Source organism: Mirounga leonina, unplaced genomic scaffold (genome assembly GCF_011800145.1).
Source record: "Mirounga leonina isolate KUSES-001 unplaced genomic scaffold, KU_Mleo_1.0 Mir_126, whole genome shotgun sequence".
Lineage (NCBI taxonomy): Eukaryota > Metazoa > Chordata > Mammalia > Carnivora > Phocidae > Mirounga > Mirounga leonina.
This window is the reverse complement of record NW_023270314.1, coordinates 26,683,212-26,707,658: the sequence shown is the minus strand read 5'-3', so window position 1 is coordinate 26,707,658 and position 24,447 is coordinate 26,683,212. Positions and strand designations below refer to the sequence as shown.

At 38.8% G+C, this 24,447-nt stretch overlaps 1 protein-coding gene across 2 annotated transcripts; it reads left to right on the top strand.

Annotated features, from left to right (window-relative positions):
- The first annotated feature begins 525 nt into the window (after positions 1–525).
- On the top strand, positions 526–23,812 carry TMPRSS12 (transmembrane serine protease 12). Of its 2 annotated transcripts, none has more exons than XM_035002032.1 (4): positions 526–1,016; positions 9,077–9,345; positions 21,059–21,201; positions 23,415–23,812. In XM_035002032.1, the coding sequence occupies exons 1-4, from the start codon at positions 970–972 to the stop codon at positions 23,664–23,666; spliced, it is 711 nt and encodes a 236-aa protein (XP_034857923.1). In that variant the 5' UTR covers positions 526–969; the 3' UTR covers positions 23,667–23,812. The 2 variants fall into 2 exon arrangements, with proteins under 2 accessions (XP_034857923.1, XP_034857924.1); XM_035002033.1 differs by lacking the exon at positions 526–1,016 and adding an exon at positions 1,549–1,886.
- The last annotated feature ends 635 nt before the right edge of the window (positions 23,813–24,447 follow it).

Below are 24,447 nucleotides of genomic sequence, written 5' to 3'. Positions count from 1 at the left end.
CAGCTTTTGTCCTTAACTTTGCAGGTCCTTCAATTTGATTCTACCAGCTCACCCTGAGGCGACGGGCTGAAGACAAACTACTGCAAAACAATAACGAGATGGATCTCTATCACAGAATCTGGGTTCCCGGGCGCCTATCTCATCTCAGATCCCAACCTCTGCACTTGCTTTGTCTTCTGCTTTCTGTCTCCCCTCCCCAGCTCAGGTGCCTCGGTTTAGACGCCCTTACTTCCGGAAGCCTTCCAGGCCCTGCAAGTCTGAGCTCGCAGGGCCCAGGGGCTCCGCATCCCCTCCCCGCACAGAAGCCCAACTGCACTGCACGGGCCTGCGGCGCGGGCGCAGGCACGAGCGCAGGCACGAGCGCTCCGACGCCGGCCGGGCGCAGGACTCCCCGCGCGCACCCGCCAACGAGCGGCCGCCAACGAGGATACCGCCCCCAGGGCGCACGCATCCGGGCAACGGGGCCAGCCCCCCGGCCTCCCGCCCCCACGCCCCCACGCCCCCGGCTTCCTCCGCGAGCTTGCCCTCGGCGGCGCACGCGCCCCGCCCGCACACCGCGTCTCCTGGGCGGCGCCCCGCGGCCATCTTGCCCAGCGGGAGTTCCCAAATGGGGCTGCGGCTCCTGAGCGCCGCGCTGCTGTTCGTGGGGAGCGCTCTCCCGGACGCCGGACTCGGCTCACTTTCCGGAAGGACGGGGCGCAGCTCCTGGCGGGAGCAGCCCGGTGCAGCGGGGTGGCGGGAGGCTGGGCCAGCGAGGCGGAAGGCGCTCCAGGCCCTGGAGGAGGGAGCGGAGGCCGCAGAGGGCAGTATCCATTCATTCCTCTCTTTCGGCAGCCTCCCGGGCGTGCTCCCCACTTCTGTAGTGTTTGAATTTGGGTCCCTCCTTTTCTGCTGTCCCAGCTGCCTTTAAAATGTACAGACCTACGCAGTCCGATTAATTATGACGGTGTGGTAGTCACTGTAGCAAAAATGCCATACGCTTGTGGAGCGCAGCTCTGTGTGCTCAAAACATTGAGGTTTGTCATTCCCATTTTATTTTTTTTATTTTTAAAGATTTTATTTATTTATTTGAGAGAGAGAGCATGGGATGGGGGAGGGTCAGAGGGAGAAGCAGACCCCCTGCTGAGCAGGGAGCCCGATGCGGGACTCGATCCCGGGACTCCAGGATCATGACCTGAGCCGAAGGCAGTCGCTTAACCAACTGAGCCACCCAGGCGCCCTGTCATTCCCATTTTAAAGATTAATAATTCAGTGGAATTCAGAGTTGAAAAGGCTCGTAGGTGACCTTGTCCTACTACACTCGAGAAAAATTCACCCAGCAAGTCAAATGGCGACTATTAGAACTTGTAGCTTTTATTCGCCAGTCCCAGGCTTTTTAATTGCCATTTTGCACAGGCAACAACGTGATACCTGGTCAGAGAAACTTACCTCATTTTTATATTTTGGGGGAATAGAGTTTTAAAATTAACAAACTGTGTTGATTTAATGCCTTTCTATTTGTAGTGATCATTTAAGGCATGTTTGTCTTAACTCTCCTTTAAGATTTTTTTTTTCAAAATATGGGCATGCCTTAGGTATACAGATTATCTGTTTTTTAAATAGGAATCTAAAAGATTATATTAGTATGTTAAGATTAGGAATACATATCATTAGATGTTCAGTACAAATAATATATGATTTTTATTTTTAGATTGTGGGACAGCACCACTTGCAGATGCATTGGAAGGGTCTCGGATAATAGGCGGCACAACAGCTCAAACTGGCGCATGGCCATGGGTAGTTAGCCTGCAGATTCAATCAGGCAAAATTCTGGCTCATATATGTGGGGGAAGCTTAGTGAAAAATAAGTGGGTCCTCACAGCTGCCCACTGCACTAAGGACATTAGGTATGTATTCAGAACACAACTCCTATTTTATTCTCTTGGGGGATGTTTTGAAGTAGTAGAGGACCATTTGATTTCACCCATGTTCAGTTAAGCTGTGTGTTTACAAGAAGCCATAATGCTTTACACTAGCACACTGTTTGTTGAAATGAATCCTGTAAATCAGAGGTCAACATACTTTCTGTAAAGACAGTACAAATGTTAAGGACTCTGTCACAACTCAACCCTGCCACTATAGAACCAAAGTGGCCATAGACAATACAATTGAATAAGTGTGGTGTGATCCAATAAAACTTTATGAACACAGAAATTTGAACAAAATATTTTTGGGTTTTTTTTTTTTTTTTCCAGCCATCTAAGAGTATAAAAAACTTTTTTTTTTTTTTTGCTCATGGGCTATACAAAAATAGAAGACAGGTCAGATTTGGCCTTTGGGTTGGAATTTGTCAGACTGTTTTAAATAATGACGATTTCTTTAGCTTTTAAAATTATTATATTGTAACCATGTGTTTTTCTTTCTCACCATTGGATCATGAGTGTTTTTTTTTAAAGAATTTATTTATTTATTTGAGAGAGAGAGAGAGCATGAGTGGGGGGAGGGGCAGAGGGAGAGGCAGGCAGACTCCCTGCTGAGCAGAGAGCTGGATGTAGGGCTTGATCCCAGGACCCCAAGATCCCAAGATCATGACCTGAGCTAAAGGCAGACGTTTAACTCACTGAGCCACCCAGGCACCCCTGGATCATTAGTTTTGAAAAACAAGGGCTACATGTTTTATTTTGTATTCCTTGGACTAATAGAGGAGTTGGCCTACTTAATAAAAGACATAATAAATGTTTACTGATTCTGTGGATGATGTCAGTCTTAGAGAAATAGGATTTACCACAGTTAGAATAGAACTACGACCCTCCTAACCATTTAATATGAAGCTCTAAGAAAAATCCTTTGGGAAACCATGGTACCGGTCTTTAATATTTAAGAGAACAGCTCTCTTAGAGAAGAATGAAAAGTCTTTAAGAGGAACTAACAACTTAAATATTCAATTGAGGATGGGTGCCTGGGTGGCTCAGTTGTTAAGTGTCTGCCTTCGGCTCAGGTCATGATCCCAGGGTCCTGGGATCGAGCCCCGCATCGGGCTCCCTGCTCAGCGGAGAGCCTGCTTCTCCCTCTCCCACTCCCCCTGCTTGTGTTCCCTCTCTCACTGTCTGTCAAATAAATAAATAAAATCTTTAAAAAAAAAATTCAATTGAGGGCAACTGACCTGATGGAGTACATAAGGTTTTAGTCTGTATACTACATTTTTTTTTAATGATTTTTTTTTTTAAGATTTTATTTATTTATTTGAGAGAGAGAGAGAGAGAGAGAGAGAGAAACAGCATGAGAGGGGATAGGGTCAGAGGGAGAAGCAGGCTCCCTGCTGAGCCAGGAGCCCGATGCGGGACTCGATACCGGGACTCCGGGATCATGACCTGAGCTGAAGGCAGTCGCTTAACCAACTGAGCCACCCAGGCGCCCTGTATACTACATTTTTTAAAGTAAGCTCTTCGCCCAACATGGGGCTTGAACTCATGACCCTGAGACCAAGAGCCTCATGCTCTACCAACTGTGCAAGCCAAGCACCCCTGTATACATTTTTCAACCATAAACTGACCTGAGGAATAGAGGTAGAAAAATAATAAGATACTAAGGTATAAACCAAGGGTATAGAAAGAGATCTAGAAGAAAAGTTTCAGATTTAGGAATCAATTCTGTTCTTTCAGGGGTGTTTTACAACGCTTGTATAGCATGCTACTTTTTATTTTATTATTTTATTTTTTTAGGTAGAATCCATACCAACATGAGACTTGAACTCATGACCTCAGGATCAAGAGTCCCACACTCCACTGACTGAGCCAGCCAGGCACCCTTAACATGCTATCTTTAAGATTTTATTTATTTATTTGAGAAAGAGAGCACAGAGGTATAAATAGACTGCCCACTGAGCAAGGAGCCTGGTGTGGGACTCAATCCCAGGACCCTGGGATCATGACCTGAGCCAAAGGCGGACGCTTAACCAACTGAGCCACCCAGGTGTCCCAGACTTAAGCATTCTTGCGTACCTTGCTCATGGCTGGAGAGCAACAAAATCAGGGATCAAGTCTAGGTTGGCCAGAATGAAAACCCACACATACAACTACAACTATACCATATGGCTCTCTACTTGAAACATCTCTTGTGATGATGGACTGCTACCTTGGGAAGAATATCAGTTCATTTTCAGACAGCTTTAATGCTTAGGAAGCTTTTCTTACGTTGAAATAAGTGTCTTGGTTTTTTTTTTATCTGCTCTCAAGCCATATTTATATGTAACCCAATTCCTCTTCCAAGCATTTGAAGATAATGTCATATTCCACTTAACATTTCTCAAGACTAAATCTTATTAATGTTTTACTCCTTTACTCAACATTTACTGAATGTATGTTATATGCTAGGGACTGGTCTAGGTGCTGAAGCAGTAGACAGTACTGAGGCATATTCTCTACTTTTCAGGAGCATCCTGTCAGAGGACTAACTTTGCCATATTCTGTTCCAGTCCCCCTCATTTCTTAAACCTTGCACCACCAACTATCCCTTTTTCCTTCTTAGAACAACCATTTATCAAAGACTTGCTCTGAGATTAGGTACTAAGGACATTACATATAATTCTGTGTTTAAAAAAAAAAAAAAAAAAAGCCCTGTGGTGCCTGGGTGGCTCAGTCGGTTAAGCATCTGCCTTCAGCTCTGGTCATGATTCCCAGGGTCCTGGGATCAAGCCCCACTTCGGGCTCACTGCTCAGCAGTGAATCTATTTCTCCTTCTCCTTCCGCCCCTCCACCTCCACTCTCTCTCAAATAAATAAAATCCCTAAAAAACAAAACAAAAACCCTCCCAGTAACTCTCTGAGATAGCTATTATTATCTCTGTTTTATACTTGAGGAATCCAAAGATGAGGGAGATTTGATAACTTGCCCAAGATCACACTGCTGTTAAATAGCAGCCCCCTGATCTAAACCTGGTTCTTCAACATATGCTGTTGTATTGTACCTCATTGTCTCTAGTATTTTTCAATCTTCTCTCTGGTTTCTTCCCTACAACCTATCAACGAACCCTACTGTTTCCTTTCTTCCCTTCCTTTTGGGAAACTCCCTTTTGCTTCATCTGCATTGACTTCTAAAATGTCAATTGCAGGGGCGCCTGGGTGGCTCAGCCTTGGTTAAGCAACTGCCTTCGGCTCAGGTCATGATCCTGGAGTCCCTGGATCGAGTCCCGCATCGGGCTCCCTGCTCGGCAGGGAGTCTGCTTCTCCCTCTGACCCTCCTCCCTCTCATGCTCTCTCTCATTCTCTCTCTCTCATATAAATAAATAAAAATCTTAAAAAAAAAAAAAGCCAATTGCAGTCTGATTTCAGTGCTCAGAACACACTATTAAAAATCCACCTCCATGCCAAATCCAATGACCTCTTCTCAGTCCCCATCCTATTTGAGCTTTATAACATGTGACAAAGTTGACCACTGTTCTCCTTGAAGCTATCTCTTTTCTTGATTTCTAAGTCACCTCTAATTTTCCCCTTTTCCTTGATGAGTCTTTGTCATCATCTAATGGCAACATTTTCCATTCCCATCCTCTTGCCTTATCATCTGTGCTCTCTCCTAGAGATGTCTCATCTACTTCTGTTTCAGTAATCACCATGTGCTGGAAACTCCCAAGTCTCTCCAGCTGAGTCATATTTCTAGCTCCCTACTATACATTTATACTAGAGTCACAGTCTCAACAAGTTGGAAAACGTATTCAAAAATCTTTCCTCTAATCCTGTTCATTTTCTATTCTTTCAGATAACGGCATCACCAACAGCTCCATTACCCAGGGTATTAGCTCTCTCTGCGCAGTATCTCTTAAATTTGTTTCTTCTCCCAGTGCTCCACACTGATTAGAAAACTTACACTATTACACTTACACTTAAACTACTTACACTTACACTATCATAACTATTCTAATAAGTGAAGTGGTATCTCACTGTGGTTTTGATTTGCAATTCTCTAATGACTAGTGATGTTAAGCATCTTTCCATGGCTTATTGGCCATCTGCATATCTTCTCTGAAGAAATATCTATTCAAATCCTTTGCCCATTTTTAATTGGGATTTTTGTTGAGATATAGGAATGCTTTTAATATTCTTGATATCAATCCCTTATCAAATATGTAATCTGAAAATATTTTCTCTCATTCTGTGGGTTGTCTTTTCACTCTCTTTGATAATGTCATTTGATGCACAAAAGTTTTTAATTTTGAAGAAGTCCAATTTATTTATTTATTTATTTATTTATTTATTTATTTATTTATTTATTCATTCATTCATTTAATTTTTGGTTACCTATGTTTTTGGTGTCATATCCAAGAAATCATTGCCAAATCCAGTATCATGAAGGTTTTCTCCTGTATTTTCCTCTAAGAGTTTTTTACTTTTTTTAAAAAAGATTTTATTTATTTATTTGTCAGAGAGAGAGAGAGAGAGAGAACTCAAGCAGGGGGAGTGGCAGGTAGAGGGAGAAGCAGACTCCCTGCCTAGCAAGAAGCCTGATGCGGGAATTGATCCCAGGACCCTGGGATCATGACCTGAGCCAACGGCAGATGTTTAACTTACTGAGCCACCCAGCTTCCCTTGTTTTATTTTTATATTTAGGCCTTTACCTATTTTGAGTTGATTTTTGCATATGGTGTAAAGTAAATGTTCAACTTCATTCTTTTGCATGTACATATACAATTTTGCCAGCACAATTTGTTGAAAAAGCCTGTCCTTTCCCCACTGAATTGTCTTGACACTTTTTTTTTTAAAGATTTTATTTATTTATTTGAGAGAGAGAATGAGAGAGAGAAAGCATGAGAGGGGGGAGGGTCAGAGGGAGAAGCAGACTCCCTGCAGAGCAGGGAGCCCGATGCGGGACTCGATCCTGGGACTCCAGGATCATGACCTGAGCCAAAGGCAGTCGCTTAACCAACTGAGCCACCCAGGCGCCCCTGTCTTGACACTTTTGTTGAAAATCACTTGAGCCCATATGTAAGGTTGTATTTCTGGGCTCTCTATCCTGTTCCATTGGGTGGGGGTGTGTATCTGCCAGTACTACACTATTTTGATTACTGTAACTTTGCTGTAGTTTTGAAGTCTGGAAATGTGAGTCCCCCAACTACATTCTTCTTTTTCAAGATTATTTTGGCTATTTGGAGTCCCTTGGCATTCTGTATGAATTTAGGATGGGTTTTTCTATTTCTTCAGAAAATATCATTGAGATTTTTATAGGGATTGCATTGAATCTGTAGATCGCCTTGGGTAGTATTGTCATCTTAACAATATTAAGCCTTCCAATCCATGAACATGGGATGTCTTTCCATTTATTCATGTCCTCTTTAATTTCAGCAATGTTTTGCAGTGTTCAGTGTATATAGCCTGTTTTTTAATCTTATGGTCTGATATAAATTGAAGTAAATAAGGAATATAAGTTGAATAAGTTTGGAAAAGAAAAAAAAGATCATTATTTCAAAGTAGCTTAAAGCAGTGATTTCTTTGTATAAAAAATAGAACTAGGGCTTTAAAATTTTTTGGTAAACTTTCTAGAGGTCACCTAATCCACTTTTAAGATAGCTAAATGTTTTGTATTTCCTTAGGAGAAATTCTAGGAAGTAGAATTGCAAAGTAAAATACAGTGCAACTTGGAGTGCCTCGGTGGCTCAGTCGGTTGAGTGTCCAACTCTTGGTTTTGGCTTGGGTCATGATCTCAGGGTCCTGGGATTGAGCCCCGAGTTGGGCTCTGTGCTCAGCAGGGAGTTTGCTAGCGATTCTCTCTCTCCCTCACCCTCTGCACCTCCCCCCATGCTCACTCTCTCTCAGATAAATAAATCTTTAAGAAAAATACAAGGCAACTTTTATAGACTATTGATACACGCTGCCAAGGTACCTATCTGTTTATACTTTCCATATGAATAAGAGTTCCTTTGTTTTTGTGACTGTTGTTTGTCCTGAGCATTATCATCAAACACATACACACACACTCATAAACTTTGCCAATTTGAATAATGAAAAGGAATTTCAGCATTTGTAAACAATGTATAAAAGGTCCTCCTTCCCAATCCAATTCCAAATGTAACAACTATTAAATGCTTAAGGTTTTTTTGTTTTTTTTTTTAAGATTTTATTTATTTGAGAGAGAGAGAATGAGTGAGAGAGAGCACACACATGAGAGAGGGGAGGGTCAGAGGGAGAAGCAGACTCCCCGCTGAGCAGGGAGCCCGATGCGGGACTCGATCCCAGGACTCCAGGATCATGACCTGAGCCGAAGGCAGTCGCTTACCCAACTGAGCCACCCAGGCATCCCTAAATGCTTAAGGTTTTAATTGTTGATTTTGACCCACAAAGGATTTTTTAGTTTGGTTTTTTACTTGTTCTTTATTATTTTTTTTAAGATTGTCAAGACCCATTAGTTGCTTCCTGTTTTATATCAATGCTATCATTGCTATGTATTCATCTACATTTTCTTTCTGGTTTAATTTTTATAATTCTCATGCTAATTTAATATCCAAATGCTTCATTCTAAAACCTCAAAATTTACAAAAGTAAAGGGAATAGTTTAGTGAACTCCCATATGCCTATCACCCAGCTTCAAATTATCAACCCATGCCTGATCTTATTTCATCTTTATCCTGACCAACTCCTTCCTTCAATTATTTTGAAGCAAATCTCAGACATACCACTTTATGTATCTTTAAAAGTAGACTTTAAAGATTTTATAATAAAAATTTTTTTACATTTAACATTTAATCAATTTCAAGTTTATTTTACTGTTTAGTGCTTTTCAGAGATTTAATCTTATTTCACTTTTCAAACTAGTTAGCTAGGTGTCCCAATACCATTTATCAAATCATTCATTCTTTTGTCCACTGGTAAGAAGTGCTACCTTAATCATATATTAAAATCTCATGTACTCGAATCTGGTTTTGGACCCTCTGTCCCACTGATCTTTTTCTCCTTCATCATGATATTTTGGTTTTTATTTGATGTGACTTCATGTACATGAACGTAGGATTAAATTTTTGTTATTAATCTAACAGAAAAACAAAAACTAGGAGATTAAGAATATTTACTTAGTTAAATAACATGTTTATAATAACATTTATTCTCTTTCAGAGATCCTTTAATGTGGAGAGTTGTGATTGGAACTAATAGTATAAAAGGGCATCATCCACACTCCAAGAAGATGAAAGTTAAAGCAATCATTATCCATCCAGACTTCAATTTGGAAACTTATGTAAATGATATTGCACTATTTCATTTAAAAAAAGCAGTGAGGTATACTGACTATATTCAGCCTATTTGTCTGCCTTTTGATGTTTTCCAAAAACTGGACCAAAACACAAAGTGTTTTATAAGCGGCTGGGGAAGAACAGAAGAAGGAGGTAATTATAGTCTGAATTTTATTTATACATTTTTCCTGATTATTGGAGAGGGTGAACCCTTTTATATATTCATCTCTTTATATCATGAATTTGAGCAATAGGTCTTTACAAACCATTGAAAAAGAAATGTTTTTTCTTGTATTTTTTCTTCCTTGTAGGAAAGAGAAAATTATCAAAAAAAGAAAGAAAGAAAGAAAAAATTATCTTCCAAAGCAGAAATAGAGACTTTCTCTGGTTATGCATGCTAAGAGACTTGAACCTCTAAACATTCTCAGAGAGAATGATGATTCTAAGTGTTTTTGTAGTTTCTGAGATTCATAGGTGATAGAGCCAGCTCTGTAAGAGGATTGCTTATCATAAACAATAAGCTTCTAGCTGTAAGGAATCAAATTTAGTGTCTTTTTAATTTAATACCCTGTTTAATATCAAACAGGTTGAGTGCCATATATTTTCTTTAGTTGTACTAATGAGCACTAATTATTGATTGGTTGAACTATTATGAACTATCAACAAATAAATGTAAAAAATAGTCTCTGCCTTTGGTTCTAAAAATAGTTACCATTTGGAAGCATTTACCATGTTTTAGGTCCTTTTCTAAATATACTATTTTATCTTATCTTCAGAATATTCCTACTAGGAAGTTTATGTCATTATTCCTATTTAACACACCAGAATTGTGGATCTTAGAAGTTGAGAAGCTAGAACACAAATCTAGGTCTTCTTTATTTCTACAGCCTGAATGTCTAAGTACTGCATTAACTACAAACTGTTCTTGATGGAATCAAAGTCTAGTGAGATCAAGTGCTGAGACTCTTTTTTCTATTCCTTACAGAAATTAGCCATTTAAATATGTGTAGAGGGGTGCCTGGGTGACTCAGTTGATTGGGCATCCAACTCTTGATTTTGGGTCAGGTCATGATATCAGGGTCCTGGGATGGAGCCCCGCATCAGTCTCCCCACTGGGATTCTCTCCCCCCCCCCCCCGACTCTCCCCCTCCTCTCTCTAGGATGGATGAACAAATCTTTGGAAAAAAAAATGTTTAGATTAGGGGCACCTGGCTGGCTCAGTCCGAAGAGCATGCAACTCTTGATCGTGGAGTTGTGAAATTCGAGACCCACGTTGGGTGTAGAGATTACATACATACACACATACATACATACACTTTTAAAAACCAACTTTTAAAATAAATAAGTGTAGATTATTTAGATATGATACAGATAAATGTATGAAAGATCTGTGAATTATTACTTTTCTTTTTTTCCTCTGTGAATACCATTTAAACAAGTTAAGAAAGCAACATGTGTAGGGAAAAGAGTATGGGCTTTAGAATCACAGACCTAAGTCTGAATCTCAGCCCTGCAACGTACTTAACTGCACTTAACAACTGAGCCACCCAGGCGCCCCAAGTTATTGACTCTTTAACAACAATTAGGACAACAATGATCAGAGTAGCTTCCATTTATTCAGGGCTAAGTACTTAATAAAATACTAAGCACCTTAATGAATTTCTCATTTAATGCTCCCAGTAACACTATGAGAAGTACTATAACATGGATAAACAAACAGATTTAAAGAGGTTAAGTGAGGGACGCCTAGGTGGCTCAGTTGGTTAAGCATCTGCCTTCAGCTCAGGTCATGATCGCAGGGTCCTGGAATTAAGTCCCGCATCAGGCTCCTTGCTCAGCAAGTAAATAAAATCTCCTTGCTCTGACAAGTAAATAAAATCTTTAAAAATAAATAAATAAAAAAAATAAAGAGGTTAAGTAAGCTGCCCTAAATTACACAGCTAAGTGAGGGGTAAAAATTCAATCCCAGGTTGGCCTGCCTCAAACTCATGTTTCCACGATATCATATCATCTTTCACCCTGTCATACATTTTCATGATCTGTAAGATGAGAGCAGTAATACCTGTCAGAGAGCTGTTTATTTTTTTTTTAAAGATTTTATTTATTTATTTGACAGAGAGAGACACAGCGAGAGAGGGAACACAAGTAGGGGGAGTGGGAGAGGGAGAAGCAGGCTCCCCGCTGAGCAGGGAGCCCGATGCGGGGCTCGATCCCAGGACCCTGGGATCATGACCTGAGCCAAAGGCAGACGCTTACCGGGTGAACCACCCAGGTGCCCCTGTCAGAGAGCTGTTTTAAGGATTAAGTTGGCTCTCCAGCAACATGGTAGATTAAATGCACACACCAACCTTCCCAGTGAATACTATTTTTTTTTTAATGTTTTAAAGATTTTTTTTTATTTGGCAGAGAGAGCACAAGCAGGGGGAGCAGCAGGCAGAGGGAGAAGCAGGCTCCCCGCTGAGCAGGGAGCCCAACGCAGGACTCAATCCCAAGACCCTGGGATCATGACCTGAGCCGAAGGCAGACGCTTAACTGACTGAGCCACCCAGGCGCCCCCCAGTGAAAACTATTAAGAGAGAAAATACACAGGTCAAGGACTGAGTGTGAAGATGGGAACTTAGGTAACTGAAGCACTGAAGTTGGCTTCTATCTTGAGGGTATTTGCCAGTGGTAACATTGCATATGAATTTCTGTGGTCTCATGGGCCTTGAGAGGGTTGAAGAACAAAGCCTGCTAAAGTGTGTGGGTGGAGATTCTCATAAAGCTAGAGCCAGAGAGCTATACTCCCACCATATAGTTCATCTATACATAGTTCACTTTAACTATGATATAGGCAGGTTGAAAATAAAAGGATGGGAAAAATATATCATGGCAACATTCATCAAAAGACAACTGGAATAGAAAAAAAGAAAAGAAAGCAGGAATGGCTACATTAATATCAGATAAGGTAGATTTAAGAGCAAATAAAACTATTAGGGACAGTGAGGAACATAACAATGATATAAAGGTAAATCCAGGGCGCCTGGGTGGCTCAGTTGGTTAAGCGACTGCCTTCGGCTCAGGTCATGATCCTGGAGTCCCGGGATTGAATCCCGCGTCGGGCTCCCTGCTGAGCAGGAAGTCTGCTTCTCCCTCTGACCCTCCCCTCTCTTGTGTTCTCTCTCTCAAATTAATAAATAAAATCTTTTTTTAAAAAAATTTTTTTAAAGATTTTATTTATTTATTTGAGAGAGAGAATGAGATAGAGAGCATGAGAGGGGGAAGGGTCAGAGAGAGAAGCAGACTCCCTGCTGAGCAGGGAGCCCGACGTGGGACTCCATCCCGGGACTCCAGGATCATGACCTGAGCCGAAGGCAGTCGCTTAACCAACTGAGCCACCCAGGCGCCCCTAATAAATAAAATCTTAAAAAAAAAGGTAAATCAACAGGAGACATAGCAATCCTAAATGTGTATGTACCAAACACCAGAGAGAGTTTCTTTTTCTTTCTTTCTTTTCTTTCTTTCTTTCCTTCCTTCTTTCTCTTTCCTTTTCTTTCTTTCTCTCTCTTTCGATTTATTTTAGAGAAAGATTGCGCACACGTGAGTGGGGGTGGGGCAGAGGGGGCGAGAGAGAGAATCCCAAGCAGACTTTGCGCTGAGCTCTGAGCCTGACACAGGGCTCAGTCCCAGGACCCTGAGATTATGACCTGAGCTGAAACCAAAAGTTGGACGCTTAACCAACTGTGCCACCCAGGCGCCCCCAGAGATATAGTTTCTTAAAAACACACACGTGTACATACATTTATAATATTACCCAGCAATCGCACTGCTGGGCATTTATCCTAGAGAAATGAAAACATATTTCCACACAAAAACCTGTTCACGAATATTCATAAAAGCTTTATTTATAGTATCCAAAAACTGGGAAAAACTAAATGTCCTTAATTAGGTGAATGATTAAACAAACTGTAGTATATCCTTAACCTGGAATGATACTAAACAGTTAACAGGAATTAGCTATTGATTCATGTATCAATTTAGATGGCATTATGCTGGGTGGAAAAAAAAAGCCATTTTCAAAAGACACATACTGTATGATTCCATTTATATACCATTCTCAAAATGACAAAATCAAAATTATAGAGATGGAGAACTAATTACTGGTTGCTAGGTGTAAAAAAGCTAGGTAGCCTGAGGGAGATCTTTGTCATGGTGAAATAGTTCCATATCTTAACTGTGGAGGTAATTATAAGAATGTACACATACAATAAAGTGGCACAGAACTACACAAACACACATTGTACCAGTGTCAGTTTCTTGATTTTGATATTGTACTTCAATTACACAGATGTTACCATTGCAGGAAACAGGATAAAGAGTACACTGGACCTCACTGTACTACCTTTGCAACTTCCTGTGACTATAATTATTTTGAAATAAAGTTTATTTTTTTAAAAAGAACAAGATATAACTAAAGCATCCTCAACCCCCACCCCCCACCCCCAGGATTTCTAGGAAAACTACTGAATTGAAGGGGGAAAAGGTAGAAATTTTCCCAGAAAACATATAATTACAAATACCACTCATATGGACTTGCTGCCCCAAATTGCTCTGAATAGAAAGACTCAAACTTAGAATTTAGTTTAAATAGGTCATAGACTGTTAAGGTCTCTAGGTGGCTGAGAGAATCAAATGCACATCATTTGTATAGAAACTGAATTTCATCTAAGACCTCAAAAGAATTTCACCTGATAAAGTTTCAATGAAAATGGATTATAATTTTTTTAAAAGATTTTATTTTATTTATTTGAGAGAGTGAGAGAGAGCACAAGAGAGGGGGTAGGGTCAGAGGAAGAGGCAGACTCCCCGCTGAGCAGGGAGCCCGATGCAGGATTGATCCTGGGACTGTGGGATCATGACCTGAGCCGAAGGCAGTTGCTTAACCAACTGAGCCACCCAGGTGCCCTGGATTATAATTTTAAAAATCAATAACCACCAAAGCAAATAAGGCATTATGAGTAAGAGTCAGCGGAAACAATAGACATCAAAATAAGACCTGCAAAAATTTCAGATATTGGGATCAAAAATAAAAAGGTGTTTAATATATTACAAGAAATAAGGGCACCTGGGTGGCTCATTCTCTCAAATAAATAAATTCTTTAAAAAAAAAGGAAATAAAAGATGTGCTTAAAAATATGAATAAAAAGGAGCTATGAAAAAGAACCAATGATAATAATTTAAAAATATAATAATTGAGGGACATCTGGGTGGCTCAGTCAGTTTAGTGTCTGACTCTTGATTTCAGCTCAGGTCATGATCTCAGGATTGTGAGATCAAGCCCCGTGTCAGGGTCCACACTAGGTGTGGAGCCTCCTTAAGATTCTGTCTCTCCCTCTGCCCCTTCCTCTCAGCTGGTGTGTGTGTTCTCTCTAAAAAAAATTTAATAAAAAATATAACAATTGAAATAAACTCAATGGACTAAATTAGTACCAAGTCAGAAAATACTTAGGATTCCCACAGATTAAAATCAACCAAATATCAGCGCACAATCAAAGATCACCAAACAGGGGCATCTTGGTGGCTCAGTCATTAAGCGCCTGCCTTTGGCTCAGGTCATGATCCCAGCGTTCCGGGATCAAGCCCCGCATCGGGCTCCAGCCCCGCATCGGGCTCCCTGCTCCACAGGAAACCTGCTTCTCCCTCTCCCACTCCCCCTGCTTGTGTTCCCTCTCTCGCTGTGTTTCTCTCTGTCAAATAAATAAATAAAATTGTAAAAAAAAAAAAAATCACCAAACACATTAGGAGAAAAACCATAATAATGAAAATCAACAGAAATAAAACAACAGATCCCCCAAGGATCTCAGATAGTAATATTTTAGGTATAGAATACAAAATAAGTATATATAAATTGTTTGAAGAAATTAAAAAATAGAATTAGAAATAAGCAAAAGACTATCTAGAATGACCAGGCAGATTTAAAAGAGAACCAGGGGTGCCTGGGTGGCTCAGTGGATAAGTGTCTGACTCTTGATTTCAGCTCACAACCCTGAGATCAAGCCTTATGTCAGCATGGGCAGAAGCCAGGAATACTGCTCATCTTCCTTCAATGCACAGGGTAGTGCTCTCACCCTCCGCAACAAAGAACTATCTGGCCTACAATGTCAATAGTTCTGAGATTGGGAAACCTTGGAATACAATAAAATAGTGTATAATTCATGGAATTAAAATAAAGATACTTAAATATTGGGGGAAAAGCGGTGATCAGAGTTAAAGTGATCTCAGGTCTGTGTATTATTCAGAAGTGTTAAGATACTGATTAACATTAGATTTAAGCATGAATAGTCAAATTTGAATAGAAATTAATAGAAATAGGGGATATAACTTGGAATAAGAAACATATGGAATAAGAAAATAAAGACAAAATCTTAATAAAAAATCAAGAAAGGAGAAATAAGCTTAGGAAAAGTGAGAAAAATAGAAAGTATAAAATAAGACCATAGAAACAAGCCCAAATATATCCATAATCACAATAAAGGTTAATGAACCAAACCACTAATTAACAGACAGAAAATCACATTAGGGAGTAGGAAATCCAGCTTACCTAGAGGGATACCTAAAATGTAAGGATATGGAAGGACTGAAGTAAAACAATAGTAAAGAAATATATCAAGTAAATTAAAATTAAAAGAAAGCTAGTATCACTATGCAAATTGCAAACAAAATAGACTTTAAGGCAAAAGATCATTTTGATTTAGAAAAGGTTCAACTCACCAAGAAGATAGAACAGTTCTAGACTTCTGAGCCTGATAAAAAGGACCCAGATAATATTAAGGAAAAATAGAATTGTACAGCAAATGTAATAACTCCTCTATGATAATAGAGAATTTAATACAATTCTCTTTTTATTGTTAGCATATCAAATGGATAAAAACTTAGTAAAGATTTGGAATATTTGAACAATGTAATTAGCCAGCTCGATTTAATAGCCAAATCAGTACACTCAAAAATTTAGAGGCTTTTATCTTTTCAAGTGCAGGTGGAATCTTTATAAAAATTGACCACTTGGGGCACCTGGGTGGCTCAGTTGGTTAAGCGTCCAACTCCTGGTTTTCGGCTCAGGTCATAATCCCATGGGTTATGAGATCAAGGCGTTAACCTCCGCACTCAGCGGAGAGTCTGCTGGAGACTCTCTCCCTCTGCTCCTCCCCCCACTTGCACAGCACACGCTCTCTCTCAAATAAATAAATCTTAAAAAAAAAAAAACTGACCACTTATTAGAGGCCATAAAGCAAAACTCCAAATTCAAAGATAGGTAATGTACAAACTGTGAACTCTGATTATGCTTGATTTCTTTTTTTTTTTAAAGATTTTATTTTATTTATTTGAGAGAGAGAGAATGAAAGACAGAGAGCACGAGAGGGAGGAGGGTCAGAGGGAGAAGCAGACTCCCCGCTGAGCAGGGAGCCCGATGCGGGACTCGATCCCAGGACTCCAGGATCCTGACCTGAGCCGAAGGCTTAACCAACTGAGCCACCCAGGTGCCCCTGATTATGCTTGATTTACAAAAGGGATGGGCATTTTGGCTGTGACGGCCCATGGGGAGGCTGGCAAATCCTCTCCCCCAGTAAATATAAACTGACAAAGTTGTCAAAAACGATCATTTTAGGGTCCCTGGAATCAGCCAAAGTACACAACAAATTGAGGAATATTTATCATAAAAAGCTAGAAATTTGGGTAAAATGAAGAATCTGCAGCTTCCTTGCTTGTAGGGGCTCCCAACTCCTCTCTCAGATCAGTCAGTACAGTACTTTTAGCAAGGCCGTGAAGAACAGAACCTTGTTGCCAGAGGAGGTGAACTCTATTTGGAAAAGCAGCTGAAAATCCAGGCTAGCAGTTGTCAGTAAAAGTATTGGACTCAGCAGCAAGAGACAAATGGGGAAAATCCACAGCTCTACTGGCCTGGGATTATAGTCCTAGATAAGACAGTCAGAAACTTGACAGAAAAATCCCCAAAATGAGAGTGCTATAGAATGCCTCAATACGCTCTCCAAACATTCTTGGCACTAAATTCTAGTGCAGTAACACTAGAAAAAGATGCAAAAACACATATGACTTAGGTAATAACAAAACAGTCATTATTCACAGGTGATGTGACTATTTACAATAAAGAATCTATAAAAAAAAAAAGAATCTATAATACATTGGAATTAAGAGAGTCTAGTAAAATGTCCAGATATAAAACCAAAATACCAAAATCTATTTCATTTTTATACACTATCAATGGTTAGGAAATGTAACTTTCCAAGTTAACAGATGTCACACCCACAAGGATGTCTATAATCAAAAGTTAGGAACAAGTGTTGACAAGGATGTGGAGAAACTGGAACCCTTATGCATTGCTGGTGGGAATATAAAATGGCATGGGTGTTTTGGAATACAGTTTGTTAGTTCCTCAAAAATTAAATCTATAGTTACCATATGACTCAGAAATTCCACTCCTAGGTATATACCCAAGAGAAATGAAAACACACGTCCACACAAAAACCTGTACTCAAATGCTCATAGCAGTGTTATTCAAAATAGCAAAAACAAAAAACTAAAGATCCATCAACTGATAAATGGATAAACAAAACGTGGTATATTCATACAATGGAATTTTATCTAGCCATTAAAAGGAATGAAGCACTAATACATGCTACAACATTATGCTAAGGGAAATAAGCTCTACCTAACAGCCCACATTATTGCATGATCCCATTTATATGATGAAATGTCCAGAATGGGCAAATCATAGAGACAGAAAGTAATTTAAAGGACTTAAACTATAAACAATGAAATTAAACTATAAGCCAATAACAGAAACCAATAAACTATAAACTAATAACCAATAACTGGAAAATCCAATAATACTTGGAGATTAAACATGAATTGGTTAATAGTATTGTACCAGTGTTAAATTTTCTGATCTTGATAAATGTACTGTGGTTATGTAAGAAAATGTCCCTGTTCTTAAGAAATATACACTATGGGGTGCCTGGATGGCTCAGTCGTTAAGTGTCTGCCTTCAGCTCAGGTCGTGGTCCCGGAGTCCTGGGATGGAGCCCCGCATCGGGCTCCCTGCTCCTCCCTCTCCCACTCCCCCTGCTTGTGTTCCCTCTCTCACTGTCTCTCTGTCAATATATAAATAAAATCTTAAAAAAAAAAGAAATATACACTAAAGTATTTATATAGGAATACAGTGTCTGCCATTCACTCTCAAATGATTCAGAAAAATTTATATACACACACACAGAGTACAAATGATAATGCAAATGTGACAAAAAGTCAACAACTGTTGAATCTGAGTAAGAGGTATATTACAGTTCCTTGTACTATTCCTGCTACTTCTCTATAATTTTGAAATTTTATCTAAATAAAAAGTTGCCAAAATAATTATAAAATTTAAAAAAAAGTTAACAGGGGCACCTGGATGGCTCAGTCAGTTAAGCGTCCGACTCTTGATTTTGGCTCAGGTTATGATCTCACAGTCATGAGACTGAGCCCCAGATCAGGCTCCATGCTCAGCAGGGAATCTGCTTGAGGTTCTCTCTCTCCCTCTCCCTCTGTCTCTCCCCCTGCCCCCTCTAAAATGAATGAATGAATGAATGAATGAATGAATGAATAAATAAATCTTTTTAAAAAACAGTAAACAGATGAAACAAAAATACTAAAGAATCTATAGGAGGTGGGCACATGGTTGTTTACTGAGAAATTCTTTCATCTTTGCCTTATGTTTGAAATTTTTCATAACAAAATGCTGGAGAAGAAAGTTAACAGAAGTTAACATTTACAATAATACCAAACTGATTAGGTAGCAAAAAACACATCTAACAGGGGCACCTGGGTGGCTCAGTCAGTTAAGCATCTGCCTTCAGCTCAGGTCATGATCCCAGGATCCTGGGATCGAGCCCCACATCAGGCTCCTTGCTCAGTGGGGAGCCTGCTTCTTCCTCTCTCTCTGCCTGCTGCTCCCCCTGCTTGTGGTGTCAACTGAATAAATAAAATATTTAAAAAAAAAACACACATCTAACAAAAGATTGCAGGGCTTTTACGGAAGAGATCCTAAAACATTTTTAAGACATTAAAGAATACCTAAGTAAATGGAATGGTATACTTTATGCTTGAATAGGACAACTCAGTGTCATAAAGATGTCAATTCTATCTGAAAAAACTGAAAACAAAACAGAACAAAAACAAAAATAGGGAATGCTAAGCCCTAACATGAGTTTTGAGATAGTTAAAAAGCTCATTCTAAAAGACCCAAGAATAGCCAAGACTCCTCCAGAAGAAAAATGTTAGAGGAGTTGCCATCCAGAAATCATTATTTTAAAGCTATAGTAATTAGTCTATTTGTGCAAGGATAATCTAAGTGACCAGGCGAACAGAATAGAAAACCAGACATCTATTTCTCAGCTCTCTGTCTTACTCACTTTGAAAATCTCTAGTTATTTTTAATAGTCTTGCACCAATACCATACTGGTATTACTATTGTTTAGACTCATAAATTGGGTGGTAGGTTCACAGGTGTTCATTTCATTATTATATTCTATAACTTATATGTTACAAATATTCTTTTATATGCTGCCAGTATTACTTTAATTATTTTTAAATAAAGCACAGAAATGTGGCTGGCCTCTAAGAAGCCTCTATCTAGGTATCTGAACGTCATTAGGACATACTTCATTTCTATTTCCTGTGCCTATTCTTTCTGCATTTGGACTATTTTCTCAGGCTGCCTGTCATCATAAAGTTCAAATTTGGCTGCAGCTGCTTTGAACTTAAAACTAAGCAGTCATGTGACTACAGTGAACAAGGTTTTCCTCTGGCAGTTCCAGTTAAAATGGTGCTACAGAAGTATTCCAATTGGCTAGACTTACACTTCATACAATACAATACAATACATACTCCCAGACCAATCAGTATTCTAGGAGAATGGAATTCTAGGAATGGAACAGTTAGGTCATCCGCCCACCTACAGCCAAGGGGACAATGGGGAAGGATGCAGGGCACACAAAATTCTCAGCTACCACATGTGGCGACTGCAACTCTGAGGCTGATAAGATCAGATGCTGCTATTACAGAAGCTTTTCTATGGATAAATCTTACAATTTGTCCAATAGTTCCTGAAGTGTTGCCCTGTATTTTCCTCTCTCTTCAGTAGCAAAGAACCACTTATGTTCAGGAATTAGCAGAGAAGTGAAGGGAGTATATGAATTAAAAATCTGTTTTATTTTCATGTAGACCATCCTTCAAAACTTAGCGTTCTTAGAAAATTTAATAAAAAATTATTCACAACTTAGAACCTAAGATTGATCTCAGCATTTACCTCCTTGGCCCTTGACAATTTTTATTTAGCTTTATTTTGTAAAAAGTGTAGATGCTTGGGGCGCCTGGGTGGTACAGTTGGTTGGGCGTCCTACTCTTGGTTTCCACTGGGGTTGTGATCACAGGGCTGTGAGAATGAGCCCCACAGGGGCTCTGCACTCAGCAGAGCGTGTGCTTGAGACTCTCTCTCCCTCTCCCTCTGCCCCTCCCCTCCTCCAAGTAAATAAATAAACCTTAAAAAAAGAAGTATAGATCTTTTGAGAGAACTTCAAGAAACAGAGGAAAGAAAGATAACAAAAATAACCTGAAATTCCAACTATCTAGAGATAGTGGTCATTAACATTTGGCGACCATTCTTCCACAGTCTTCCTAGGCATATACATGTGTATATGGATACAGTTTTACGTAACTGTTGAGCCACTTGGGAAAGAAAACCTTTTAACACGAACATTTTATATTACTGTCAAAATGCCTGCTCTTCGAAATCATTTACTGGTATTTTTGTTGTTGTTGTTGTTAACAGGTAATGTTACAGATATGTTACAGGAAGCAGAAGTGCATTATATCTCTCGAAAGATTTGCGATTCTGAGCAGAGTTATGGGAAAATTATTCCTAACACTTCATTTTGTGCAGGTGATGAAGATGGGATTTTTGATACTTGCAGGGTAAGACCAAATAATTTTCTTTTGAAATATTTTCTAAAGCTAGAAGGAAACTTCAACAAGGTCTTTGATCACTTTCTGGTGAAGTCTTAATTATTAAGTTTATAAGTATTGCACTCTTTTTTCTCCTTTTTAACTACAGTCCGACAATCCAAATCCTCTTGCTTTCCTGGTCAAATTTAGACAAAATTTGCCTTGGATTTTTCTTTTTTTATTACTACCTCTATTGAGGTATAATTTACATATAAGCAATTCACCCTTATTTAGGGTATACAACTCAATGCGTTTTTAGTATATTTACAGAGCAGTGCAACCATTATCGTAATCTAATTTTGGAATACTTCTGTCAACCCAAAAAGAAGCCTCGACCCATTACAAATCACTCCTCATTCTCCTCCCACCTGCCCCTAGACCTAAGCAAACACTAAACCCTATATATTTGACTATTCTGGAAATTTCATATGAATAGAATCATTCAGTATGTAATCTTTTGTGACTGGCTCCTTTCACTTAATATAATGTTTCCAAGGTTCATCCATATTGTAGCATGTATTAATACTTTATTCATTTTATCGCGGAATAATATTCCATTGTATGGATGTGCCTCATTTTATCCATTCATTAGTTGATGGATATTTGAGCTATTTCCGCTTTTTGACTATTATGAATAATGTTGCTATACACATTTGAGTATACATTTTTTATGTGTAGGTAGGTTTTTCTTTCTCTTAGAAATTCCACCTAGGACTGGAATTGCTAGGTCAATGTTTAACATTTTGAAGAACTGCCAAACTCTATTCCAGAGTGGCTGCACTATTTTACATTCCCACCAGCAATATGAAGGCTCCAATTTCTCCACATCCTTGCCTGCACTTGTTGTCTTTTTGATCACAGCCATCCTTGTGTGTATGAAGTGGTATTTCATTGTGGTTTTAATTTGTGTCTGGTGACTAATGATGTGGAGCATTTTTTCATGTAATTATTGGCCAGCCATTTGTAGATCTTCTTTGGATAAATGTCTATTCAGATCCTTTGCCCATTTTTAAATTGAGTTATTTATCTTTTTATTATTGAGCCATAAGCCTTTTTTATATATTCTAGATACCAGTCCCTTACCAGATATATGGTTAGCAAATATTCTCTCCCTTCTGTGGTCTCTCTCTTCATTTCCCTAATGTTACCATTTGTAGCATAGAAGTTTGTTTTTTCTTAATTTTTATGAAGTCAATTTATCTTTTTTTTTTTTTTTTTGGTTTCATCTCTTGTGCTGTTTGAATCTTTTTTCTCTTTTCTTCACTACTTCTAAATATATCAGCACTTCACTCCCGAGCAGTACCCCATACTCTAACGTTGTTCTACTCATTCTGGTTTCTGTAATCCAGGGTTTATCTTTCCAGTGTCCTTTTCCTTAAAAATTTTGCTGAGTAAAACAGTAGAGAATCTAATCTAATTGAATTGCATTCATAAGCAAAACATCCTCATTATCAAAAAATAACTATTCAGTGCCAACCTTACATAGAGAAACTGAAAACACCTTGGAAATACAGTCCTTAGTCTTTAGGTTCTGAAAGCATTATCTCAATGTCCTTGTTGTTTTCAGTGATTTCTTTAGTAATAGTGCTTTGGTGCATTGACAGTCTTGCAGAAACCAGGACAGACATCTGTGATTTGTAATAGAACTGAGAGCCTTAGCTATTTATTCCTGTTACCCTGCACCAGCCAACATTAACACTTAGATGCCACCTCTTTCGGGATGCCAGTTTACTCCTCTCCTCTAGTTAGCAAACCATGCACACACACCTTAAAGAATCCTTTATCCATCTTAAAGTTACACTTTTCACATACAGCATTAAGCGACAGAAGTATTCTATTGGTATTTACAGTATTTTGCACACTATTTCCTAAATTACATGTCTCCTGAATAATTGTACTAAAAAATCCAAACAATATGATTTATACAATTCTGGTTCAAAACAATGCAGATAGGAAGTTTATTCACCAGCTTTATGGCTTCCTCTAAATATCGGGCCAGATGGAATGCCTTCTGTCTGAGTTGGAATATAAAAATGAAAATCTATGGATCTTTAGAACTTGAAGGTATATTAAAAATGTGTATTTATATAAATGTATGATTAATGTGATTAATTTATTCCAGCTTTACTGTTGTTTAAAGACTACCAGAAGCAACTAACAGTATTTTGGGACTTTTTTAATAGGGTGATAGTGGTGGACCATTAATGTGCTACTTACCAGAACATAAACGATTTTTTGTAATGGGAATTACCAGTTACGGATATGGCTGTGGTCGAAAAAATTTTCCTGGTGTCTATTGTGGGCCATCCTTCTACCAAAAGTGGCTGACAGATCACCTCTACCAGGCAAGCAATAAAGGCATATTTAACATAAATATTCTACTTGGACAGGTCCTTGTAGCCTCAGGTTCTGTTGTCTTACTAGCAATTCCATAATGAAATTCTGAAGAATCTTTATTTTGCGTTGTGTCCCTCTCCATGTTCTACATAATGAGTATCATTTATTCTTTTGGTAAATAATTGCCCACTTTACAGTTCTCATGTGAATATTTTTTGGAACAAAAGGATTGTGACATATTAAATATGTGATTATAAATTTGGCATTGAATCACATGCTTCTTTAATGTATTTTGATTATTTTTTATGTTATAATCATAATTTCACCTTTGGAATACTTTCCTATAGTTTGTATAGAATTTTTAGTTATTAAATATATACCTTATGTATATAAATGCCAAATAATAAAGAGTTTATAATTAAAATGAAAGCGGTTCTTTTGTTAAATTAATCAAAACAATTTCCTTTTAATTTAGATTTTATTTAAAGCCATTTATTTGATTTTTTAATTATCATCTTGTTTCTGGTTCCAAAGTATACTCGGATAAAGAGTATTTGCCTCTTTTTAAAATTCTAATTGAAATAATTTTTAAAATATTAATACTTCCTTCCTTAGGCCAAAAAAGAATGATGGTTCAGACACCACCAAATAATTTACTTCTTAAAAATTTATAATGTGGGGGCGCCTGGGTGGCTCAGTTGGTTAAGCGACTGCCTTCGGCTCAGGTCATGATCCTGGAGTCCCGGGATCGAGTCCCGCATCAGGCTCCCTGCTCGGCAGGGACTCTGCTTCGTCCTCTGACCCTATCCCCTCTCATGTGTTCTCTCTCTCTCATTCTCTCTCTCTCAAATAAATAAAATCTTAAAAAAAAAAAGAATT